This window comes from Salmo trutta, chromosome 16 (assembly GCF_901001165.1).
Source record: "Salmo trutta chromosome 16, fSalTru1.1, whole genome shotgun sequence".
Taxonomy (NCBI): Eukaryota; Metazoa; Chordata; class Actinopteri; order Salmoniformes; family Salmonidae; genus Salmo; species Salmo trutta.
The window spans coordinates 30,935,916-30,947,942 of NC_042972.1; the positions used below are offsets into that span (position 1 = coordinate 30,935,916).

The 12,027-nt window shown below is 42.2% G+C and overlaps 1 protein-coding gene across 1 annotated transcript in view; it reads right to left on the reverse strand.

Annotated features, from left to right (window-relative positions):
- The window catches only part of LOC115150530 (metabotropic glutamate receptor 2-like), a 93,655-nt gene that overhangs the window by 68,356 nt on the left and 13,272 nt on the right, over positions 1-12,027 (reverse strand). Inside the window, exon 2 of the mRNA XM_029693936.1 lies at positions 287-1,029. Within this exon, the coding sequence (XP_029549796.1) occupies positions 287-814 (528 nt within the window). The 5' untranslated portion in view covers positions 815-1,029. The remainder of the gene's footprint in view (positions 1-286; positions 1,030-12,027) is intronic.

Sequence of the window (12,027 nt, forward strand, 5' to 3'; positions counted from 1 at the left end):
GATCATGCCTAGAATATTAATGCTAGTATTGTCTTGAGCTTTATGTCTTGAATAATGTTATCATTCATTTTAGAATATTAAATATCTGCCTTTGATATAGACCATTCTCAGACCTTCCTTGACCTTACTATTACTTTAACTCAACTATAGTCTCTTGCATATTGCTAAATTATCTTTATGGAGTCAGATATTCATTTTAATAGACTTTGTCATATTAATTGCATTTTCTTATTACAGGTCATATATGATAAATATTACCCCACTACATGCTGAGTCAGTGCTGTACCTGTATGGAAACGTCGCTGTAGGAGCCTCCTATCACCCCAGAGATGGCCAGAGGGACGTCGTCATGGATGGCGTAGGAGCCATCAGGGCAGGTGTACTCACTGTCGTCCACCTTGGTGAGGGAGGCACGGACAAACTCCAGGCTCTGTTCCAGGGCGTAAGTGTCCTTAGAGCAGGTGTCCAGGATGTGGGCTCCCAGCCGTATCCCCGGCAGCAGGTGCTCGTCCTTGTTAATCTCGTCCAGGGCTAACAACATGGCCTCCAGTCTCTGAATCCCTCTCTGAGCGTTGATCTTCCCACAGTCCTCAGGCCCCTCGCCCTTCTGGTGCACAGGGAACAGCCCCCCTATGATCAGGTCTCCGTCCACTGTGATCTCTCTCTTGGTGTCCGTGTTGAAACCTGACATGGAGAGACCCAGTGGGGCCTGGGCCAGGAGGTACACACACATACACAGTTGGCAGAGGTGGGAGAGGTGGAGCGGTCGGGGCAGGGGGCACAGCCCCAACCAAGGGGACCTCCCCGATGACATGTCCCTGGGCCCTGTGTGAGTCAGATCACTGCTGTCTGGTGCTTCTTTTATTTTGGTTTCCTCTATCTCTGAAGCTGGGGAGGGTACAGTACGCTAGCAAGGCACAGAGAAGCGTGGCACGGTGGCACCAGATCTCAAAGCGCTAGATTTTTTGTCCTGTCTGAGGCCATCTACTGCATCAATGGCATTGTCTTCAAGGTTCTGGAGATTACAGCCTGCGGATCAAACAGAGGAGGAGTCAGTCAATGATACAATACAATGAGACCTTTGTCTTACACACACACTTTCTCATTTCCAACAAATATCATCTTTACGAGACAGTAAAATTTGTGTTGTATTATTCCATTGAAATTTGTGTTCATAATAACTGATGTGGAAATAGGGATATTCACTGGATAATGACACATTGAAATAAAAGTGATGAGAGCATTTCTAATAGTTACACATACTGTATACAGTACAGCACTACATAGACTAGTGAAGGGGTACTCAAATTGGAGAAGGTCTGGTCATACAAATGTCCTAGATGGCAAAGGTTCAGATGGATATTGTCTTTTATCACCTTAGTTACAAACCTGCACCTCGCAACGCATGTAACCCCAAACTGTTCACACCGTCTTGTTGGGGGAAAGAACATTTAGCAGTTTTAAAACCAAGTTCTTGCAATTCTACATATTTTGTCATGGGGTGAGAGAAAATGTTGCAGTTTTAGAGCCGATTTCTACACATTTTGCCCTCTTATATATGTTCATATGATAGCTGAGTGACTCAACAAAATCAATGCCTCCTTGGAGTCGAAGCCCCTGGGCATATAATCTGGCCATGATAACTACAAGATTTAAGATAGTCAGGTAAGTTAGGCTAACCAGCTAACATGGGCTAGTTGACCAACTGGACATTTCTGACAAGTTATACTGTTTTTTTTATAAGTGTGTGGTCAAATTTCACAACTTTTATTACAAAAGCACACTTAAGCACATTTTCAGCACACAGAAATCACACAGTAACTTTTGCACAAAACCTCATCAGTGTTTCATCTAGAAATACCTTTCATATAAAGTAATTGCCTTTCACAATGCAATATGCTCACAATAATTTTTATATGATTCTCTTCATTTGTTTAAATATATTTGACCATCACTTAATCCAACTGCACTTAATGGCTAATCCCTTAACCGTTTGGTACACCAATAGATTTTAAACTGGTTTGTCTACTATATACAGTGAGGGAAAAAAGTATTTGATCCCCTTCTGATTTTGTACGTTTGCCCACTGACAAAGAAATGATCAGTCTATAATTTTAATGGTAGGTTTATTTGAACAGTGAGAGACAGAATAACAACAAAAAAATCCAGAAAAACGCATGTAAAAAATGTTATAAATTGATTTGCATTTTAATGAGGGAAATAAGTATTTGACCCCCTCTCAATCAGGAAGATTTCTGGCTCCCAGGTGTCTTTTATACAGGTAACGAGCTGAGATTAGGAGCACACTCTTAAAGGGAGTGCTCCTAATCTCAGCTTGTTACCTGTATAAAAGACACCTGTCCACAGAAGCAATCAATCAATCAGATTCCAAACTCTCCACCATGGCCAAGACCAAAGAGCTCTCCAAGGATGTCAGGGACAAGATTGTAGACCTACACAAGGCTGGAATGGGCTACAAGACCATCGCCAAGCAGCTGGGTGAGAAGGTTCCCTGTTGCTCAGTTGGTAGAGCATGGTGTTTGCAACACCAGGGTTGTGGGTTCGATTCCCACGGGTGGCCAGCACAGAAAAAAATGTATGATATGTATGAAATGTATGCATTCACTACTGTAAGTCGCTCTGGATAAGAGCGTCTGCTAAACGACTAAAATGTAAATGTAAGGTGACAACAGTTGGTGCGATTATTCGCAAATGGAAGAAACACAAATGAACTGTCAATCTCCTTCAGCCTGGGGCTCCATGCAAGATCTCACCTTGTGGAGTTGCAATGATCATGAGAACGGTGAGGAATCAGCCCAGAACTACACGGGAGGATCTTGTCAATGATCTCAAGGCAGCTGGGACCATAGTCACCAAGAAAACAATTGGTAACACACTATGCTGTGAAGGACAAATCCTGCAGTGCCCGCAAGGTCCCCCTGCTCAAGAAAGCACATATACATGCCTGTCTGAAGTTTGCTAATGAACATCTGAATGATTCAGAGGACAACTGGGTGAAAGTGTTGTGGTCAGATGAGACCAAAATGGAGCTCTTTGGCATCAACTCAACTTGCTGAGTTTGGAGGAGGAGGAATGCTGCCTATGACCCCAAGAACCCCACCGTCCAACATGGAGGTGGAAACATTGTGCTTTGGGGGTGTTTTTCTGCTAAGGGGACAGGACAACTTCACCGCATCAAAGGGACGATGGACGCCCCGTCAAATCTTGGGTGAGAACCTCCTTCCCTCAGTCAGGGCATTGAAAATGGGTCTTGGATGGGTATTCCAGCATGACAATGACCCAAAACACACAGCCAAGGCAACAATGGAGTGGCTCAAGAAGAAGCACATTAAGGTCCTGGAGTGGCCTAGCCAGTCTCCAGACCTTAATCCCATAGAAAATCTGTGGAGGGAGCTGAAGGTTCGAGTTGCCAAATGTCAGCCTCGAAACCTTAATGATTTGGAGAAGATCTGCAAAGAGGAGTGGGACAAAATCCCTCCTGAGATGTGTGCAAACCTGGTGGCCAACTACAAGAAACGTCTGATCTCTGTGATTACCAACAAGGGTTTTGCCACCAAGTACTAAATCCTGTTTTGCAGAGGGGTCAAATACTAATTTCCCTCATTAAAATGCAAATCATTTAATAACATTTTTGACATGCGTTTTTCTGAATTGTTTTGTTGTTATTCTGTCTCTCACTGTTCAAATAAACCTACCATTAAAATTATAGACTGATCATTTCTTTGTCAGTGGGCAAATGTACAAAATCAGCAGGGGGTCAAATACTTTTTTCCCTCACTCTATGGATTTTCAGAACTACAGAAATAAAATGTATGTTTGTAAAGTATAAACATCTAATGTACGATACATGATAACCATGCATAATGACTGCTCATTATTGCTAATTGTTTTCGCATAATGGTAACCACAATTGGTCACCATATAAAAGGGGGTGTGTGAACACTTGCAATTTTTTTCAACATTGAGCAGAATAGACAGCAAGGGAGAAGAAGAAATCAAAGAGCTCGTGGACAAGGGACCCGTCAGAGAGGTTGGCATTAGCCCCATCAAAGATGTCAAAGAGGTGGGCATGGGCCCCGTCAAAGAGGTGGACATCAAAGAGAGGGAGGCAGATGGCAGAGAACGGTTGTGTCTAATGATGTCCGGGCCATCGTCGTTGACCATGTGGGAAACAGAGGCCTTACCATGGCAGAGGTTGACAGATTAGTTCAACCCAATCTGAAAAGATCAACTGTCAATTCGATCATGAGAACATTTCGCAGGATATGCACTATGCTTTATCATTACATTTACAATAAATGACATTGTAATGCATGTAAATTCACAAAACCTGTTACACTATTCTTACAGTATGATCTAGTGACCGTATACTCTGTTCTACCCTCAGAATTGACAAAAGAGTGGGCAGTGGTGGAAATGGTAAGGGCCAGGACTGGCGGCTGTCCGAAATGAAGCAGGACATTGAGAACGATGACACCTTTGCCAATGTTGCATCCATCAGCCTACTAACAATCTCCCACCTTTTGAAGATGCACCAGATATGAAATACATTTACCTGGTCCCTTTTGAGAGAAATGACCAGGTGAAACAACTGCGGGACTAGTATGTTCAGGTACAGCATTATATACTGTATTACTGTTACTATTTGATTCACAATATCATATTGGAACTATACAGTAAAAATAATAATAATTTTTAGAGGGTGATGGTGCTTGATGCTGTGAACCATCACAAGTATATCTTTGGTGATGAAGCGGGCTTCAACCTGGCCAAAACTCGGTGCCATGGGCGAAACCTCTTCGGGAGACATTCCAAGTGCCTGGATAATGTGGGGGAAACATCTCCATGTGCGCAGCTATCTCTGAAGATAGTGTGACAGGACGTAGTCCATTACTTGGATCCTACAATGCTGCACACCCCATTGTGTTTCTCAATTAAATTTAGTAGGCCTGTCAAGGTGAAGGGGTCACCTATGTCATTATGTGGGTCAATCTCAGGTTCCACCACGCAGAGGTGGTTCAGGCATGGTTTCGGGCCCATCTCTGATTTGTGACCATATACCTGCCCCCATACTCTCCTTTCCTCAATCCTATTGAGGATTTTTCTTCAGTATGGAGGTGGAAGGCGTACGATCACCATCCCCATGAGCGAGCCACCCTCTTTCTGGCCACGGATGAGGCATCTGACATAATCAATGCAGACCAATGTCAAGCTTGGATTCGCCATGCCAAAAGGTTTTTCTTAAGGTGCATGACCAATGAGGACATTCACTGATGTGGATGAGAATTTATGGCCAAATGCTCAAGACTAAGCGGAGCGACACAGAGGAATCCAAGAGCAGACTCAGATGAGGAAACAGGGATGAATGAACCAAAATATTTGTTACACAGGGAGATATGGAGTGCAGATCTGGGGAAGCTCGGATGAATTGCAGAAAAACCCGATGTGGAGACTGAGGTTGGATTTAGTTGAGTAGAACAGGGTAGTGGTGGTGAGTGAAATCCAGAGCAAGGTAGTAGGGTGGTGAGATGTGGAACAGGAGACAGGAGCCAAAGACAGAGCGGTAACAGCAATGAGAGGATAAATGGTGACAGGCAGGGAAACAGGCACAGCAGAGTAACAGGATCTTGAATTATCATAAATGGCTAGAATCATGAACCGACTGAGCAGAAATTACAATCTGGCAGAGTGGAAGGACTGAGTATTTGTTGAGGTCTTGATTATGGAACGAATTGCAGCTGGTAGGGATCTGCTCTGACTCCAGCACACAGAGAGCGAGACAGAGACAGAGAGTGTACAGGGGTAGCAACTGCAGGTCAAGAAGTGACCGGATGAACACCAGAGGACGTAGCAGGAGCAGATGTGACACAAGACAGGCTTGAAGCAAGTGAATGTGTGCTAAACCTTATGTTTCATTGTTATTTATTCAATTGTATTCAATTTCTTACATTTGATTACAGACAGTACACCCACAGTATGTTGCAATTATATCTTTTTTTTTTGTTGCATGAATAATTGTAGAGGATGTATTCATTGATCACACCTTTGATTACACACTGGATAGATATTATGAAAATGATACATTACCTGACAAAATTGACAGAATCTAAGTGTATTGCCCAATGTGAAAACGGTGTTATTTACAGTACTGTAGCATATGACTTTCAACAATTCTAAGGGTGATTTGAAACAGGTATCTTGCATTGTTTGCTATTGGATTGACTGGTAGTGAAAACAACTAAAGTGAAAAGATATCATTATGTTATGTTTGGTGATTAAACCCATGTTGTCATCACATTTCACAATACATTTATATTTTGAATCAATGGTTGTGCCGTGAGAGATGTTTACAATCCAAATGAATGCACAATGACAGATTTTGAATGAAAGACTGGCTGTGTTACAAGTGTTACCAGTTTGGAGTTTTGTACTAAGACTTGTGAAAACGTTCCACTTACTTGTGACAATAGTAACAAGGCGATAAAAAACTGCAAATAGCTCTCAAAGGTCTGTCAGTGAACAACATGAGGAAAACTGCCCATGCACTACCAAATTTCAAAATTACATTTTGTGCCTTATACTATAACTCAACAGAAGTAAGTTAAAAGCCTGATTCATTTCTTTAAAAAAAAAAATATTTATTTAAGTCGGGACCCACTGTCCATATTGACCCCGTTCTGGATCCGGACCGCGGTCCACCTGTTGAGTATGGCTGGACTAGTGTATAGATTCACTATTTATATTCTCTTGTGTCATGTTACAATATTCATAAGGCCCTTTTCCCATTCCACATATGCAGTACTCAATAACATATTCCAAAAAATGACTAGGGGTCTGTCAAGTCATATTACAGTATAATGTGACAATCATATGTTACATAGCCAGGATGTGATTAGACTTTTACTGTAGCTGTCTGGCTGAACAAAATAGGAAACACCACCAAACATACTGCTGTAGGATGTCACAGAAATCGTTAGTTTTATATATATAGTACTGTATATGGGGCGAGATGTTGATCTTGTTTCTTTGCACAGGTGTAGAACACAGATATAGGGTGTGTGATGTGAGGGAGAACATTGTGTACTGAGGGTGCTGGCTGGATCCTCCAGAGTGCTTTCTCATGTCTGAGTTCCTAAGCAGCTCCCTAGTGACCTACCAAATCACTCCCCCATGGTGAATCGCTTCCTTTGGAATAGTGTGTGTTTGTCTTCCTCCGTGCCTAAGGTGACATGTGACTGTTCTGGTGTGAAACTCTCGGTCTCTCCCTTTCTACTCTTCCTCTCTCTCTTTCCCCTCTCTCCATCTAGTTTCATGTCTAGCCTCATGTCTCTCATTGCAGGGAGATAAGTCTACATGCACGCAGACACATGCACACACAAACTGTATAAAAAGGTATCCATTGGAGAACACCGGAAAAAACAAAACGATTTAGCAAACACACAAACAAATACAGTGCCGTACACACACTCACAAAGAGCTGTTGAAATCTCCCTGTAGCAGTAGCTAAAGACTTATTCTCCCCTGATGGACTGAATCTAAACACTGTTTCATTCTACTCCATAAGCTTATTCATACTTTCTGTAGACAATTTTGCATAAATATCATGATCTACGTTGACATTGGGAAACTACTGTAGTGGTGGATTTACAACACCAAAATGACATTAGGCGGCAGCGTAGCCTAGTAGTTAGAGTGTTGGGCTAGTAACCGAAAGGTTGCAAGATCAAATCCCCGAGCTGACAAGGTACAAATCTGTTGTTCTGCCCCTGAACAAGGCAGTTAACCCACTGTTCCTTGGCCGTCATTGAAAATAATAATATTTTCTTAACTGACTTGCCTAGTTAAATAAAGGTAAAATATATATTTTTTGAAATAAACCTTGTGTTTACTCATTCACAGCTTTTTTTCCGTTTATTACATTTTTGTCCAACTGAAATCAATGAAAACCAGGACTGCATACAAATAAACTTAACCAAGCATTGCACACTTTCACAGCATAAAACAACAAAGTGAAGCCCTCATGTAAACTGGAACGGAATATAATTTGTCATGTCAATATACAGTATATCACTACTAAATAATTACTAACACGTTTCCCCAATTCCACTCAAATGTGAACTGGTTTATCATGTTGAACCATATCCTAATATCCACTGACCCTCACTTCTGGTCAGTAAGGAACCAGAGACAGATTGCATCCCAAATGGCATAGGATCCCTATGGACCCTGGTCAAAAGTAGTCCACTAGGTAATAAGGTGGCATTTGGGAGGTAGCCCCTGTCGAGCATCAGGGTCCTGGCTGTGGAGCAGAGTGAGGACCAGGACCCAGTAGAGATGGATGGACAGGTTCAGTACACATCATTGCTTTCTGTATCAGACAGTAGACATGCCCTCTTTGAAGTCTCGTAGATTGATGCATTGCACTATTTTTGTTCATAAAGCCCTCTTGCATAAACGTCTGCCATGCCTTACTTCAATGTTAACCTATGAGCTACCAGACCCGGTCTAAGGACTAACTCTGGAGATCCCTTCTATCTCCGCTGAGTTAGGTACATCTGCTTTTAGGTTTTTTAACCTTACTTGTGGAATAATCTCCAAAGCTCTCTAAAATTGGAAGAGCTGGTGCCTCTAAGGCAATTCAGACCTTTCTATTGATTGTGTTTTGCTTTTCATGTATTGATGTGAATATTGATGTATAGTGTATATAGATGTGTACACAGGGCTCATCTGTAAAAGAGACCTTGGTCTCAGCATGACTCCCTGTCAAAATAAATGTTCAAAGGTCTGTGGTTCCTAGTATCATGTCACTCTTCTCCTCTGTCCTCTCCAGGGCTTAATTAGCCACACTACAGAGGAAGGGGAGGGAGGGAGCAGTTTATCAGAGCAGGATATTATGCCAGTATCATCTGCATTAGCCACTGCCGCTAGCTACGTCTGCCAGTCAAACCAGCTCACTGAGAGATCTCCAGCCATAATTAATCATATCGACTAGAGATTATGAAAATTTGTCATAAAAAAGTCAGTTAGGCTTTGTACTGATTTGTTGTGGATTTCTCAATTTTCTCTTGAAGAGTATGCGGAATCTTCAACAAACAAGTGCTTCCCGTTCTTTGTTTTGAGGGTCTGGGAGATAGATATTGGATTGAAGCACTCTTTCATGTTATCTCTCACTATGGTCATCGGCCATCTCATGATGTATACGGCTCTGTATGGCACAGGATATTTACTACCTAAATGAAGTACCATTCTCTGAAATGAAAAAGTCTAAAAGCGCAGTGTTTCAATCATTGCTGTAGATCTTCCCTGCTCGCCTATGTGTGTGTGTGTGTGTGTGTGTATCTGTGAATGCATTCATATATGTGTGTGTGTGTGTGTGTGTGTGTGTGTGTGTGTGTGTGTGTGTGTGCGTGTACTTCTGCATGCATTCCTATGGTTGGTGTGTTTGTGTGCATGCGTGTGCATGTCTACTAAGAGATAAAGGTGCTCATCTCACCAACACACATTCTCCCACTCATTAGGGCCCCTCTCTCTACCCTTTGTTTCCATGGAAACTTGTCAGGAGACATGAAGGGTGGGGTGGAGATGGAAGATGGGCGAGGAGAGGACAAGTGGGTCAATCTGACCATGGAGTAAGGTCTTGTGGGAGCACTGGGAAGGAAGCCTGCTGTAAACTGGCTCCATCTTCTAACTGCAAAGGGTTCGGAAGTTTATAATTTCCACTTTGAAATTTCAGACTTGATTTTCCCTTACGAAAGATGTATCAACCACTACAAAAATGTCCATTAATTATAATCCACGTAATAATTCTGATTTCTTGTTTTTGCAGGATTATTTTCCTCATCTAACAAACTGGATCAAATTAAGATCCTACATCTGTAGGGCTCTATTTCACAAGGTATTGCCATTTGCCAGGTACTCTAATCTATATATAATGCACAGATAAATCACCATTATATATTCAATTCACAAAAACACCCTAACCCTCAATGTTCTTTCTGCACTGCAGATACTTTAGAGGCAAATGCCTGTGTGTTTTTGTGGATGTATGAAGCTAGAAGGGAAACATTGCACTGACTCTTACTGCACCCCTCTGCTGCAGTGTTTTGTGGGCTGACAGGTCTTTTTTCTCTAACGCCAAATGAGAGTGGGGATGTCACGCCTTTGCCTTAGCCCCGGAGAGTCAGCTAAACAAAAATGTACCGTACCTCTCTGCACAACCACTGCCTGACTGAATATACAGTAGCAACAGGAGACAACAATTCCCCAAACATAATCACCCAGTGTTTTTCCAGGAGGGTGTTAAGTACAGTGAGACAGAGAATGGAGAATTACCAATTGTAGCCCTAAATGAAAAGATGTCGAAACAACAAGTGTACACAAATTCTCATAATAAATGTCAACTTCTGGTGTGAGATATGGGAATGACACTTAGCCAGCATGTTAAAACCCTAAAGTACACACCCGTAAGAGAGGAGGGGGACAAAAGTGTTCCTAAACTGTCTCTCTTCTCATCCAATTAATCTCCCAGAAGAGGCCGCTATCTCCCAAGCAGGACACAGTGGAACACACTCACTCTCTCTCTCTCTCCCGAGTGGCGCAGCGGTATAAGGCACTGCATCTCAGTGCTGGAGGCATCATTACAGACCCTGGTTTGATTCCAGGCTGTATCATAACCGGCTGTGATTGGGAGTCCCATAGGGCGGGGCACAATTGGCCCAGCGTCGTCCGGGTTAGGGTTTGGCCGGGGTAGGCCGTCATTGTAAAATAGTATTTGTTCTCAACTAACTTGCCTTGTTAAATAAAGGTTAAATAAAAGAAAAAAGAAAAGACAGCTTGCTTCTTCTCATCCTTCTTTCTCTTTCTGACACTCCTGTTCTTTCACATATCCCCTGCTTAGAAGAGGAATTCTAAAGCACACCTAATTTGATACTGTACAGTCCTGATATTTCCCACTTAAACTGATATATTTTCTTCCCAAAGTACCCTTTTCAAAAATCTTATACAGAACAACCCGATACAGTGTATATTTGAGGAGGGCATTTGAACAATATAGTTAAATAAATGTTTTATACTTAATATTCTAAGCCAAAATATGAAACTACTCATAAATGTAAAAAGGACCTAGTATTTGCTTGGGAATTAATTGCCTTGGTAAAACAACAGGAGCATAGACAGTATGCAGCATTACATTGGAGCATTGTTTAAAATAAATATCTATATATATTTAAACAGGGAGGCCAGCTGAGAACAAGTTCTCATTTACAACTGCGACCTGGCCAAGATAAAGCAAAGCAGTGCAACAAAAACAACAGAGCTACACATGGGATAAACAAACGTACAGTCAATAACACAATAGATTTAGTCTACAGGGTGTGCAAATGTAGTAAGATTAGGGAGGTAAGGCAATAAATAGGCAATAGTGGTGAATTAATTACAATTTAGCATTAACACTGGAGTGATAGATGTGCAGATGATGATGTGCAAGTAGAGATACTGAGGTGCAAAGAGCAAAAAATAAATAACAATATGGGGATGAGGTAGTTGGGTGGGCTATTTACAGATGGGCTGTGTACACGTGCAGTGATCGGTAAGCTGCTCTGACAGCTGATGCTAAAAGTTCGTGAGGGAGATATAAGACTCCAGCTTCAGTGATTTTTGCAATTCGTTCCAGTCATTGGCAGCAGCGAACTGGAAGGAAAGGCGGCCAAAGGGGGAGTTGGCTTTCGGGATGACCAGTGAAATATACCTGATGGAGCGCGTGCTATGGGTGGGTGTTGCTATGGTGACCAGTGAGCTAAGATAAGGTGGGGCTTTACCTATCAAAGACTTATGGACGACCTGGAGCCAGATGGTTTGGCGACGAATATGAAGCAAGGGCCAGCCAACGAGAGCATACAGGTCGCAGTGGTGGGTAGTATATGGGGCTTTGGTAACAAAATGGATGGCACTGTGATAGACTACATCAAATTTGCTGAGTAGAGTGTTGGAGGCTATTTTGTAAATGAC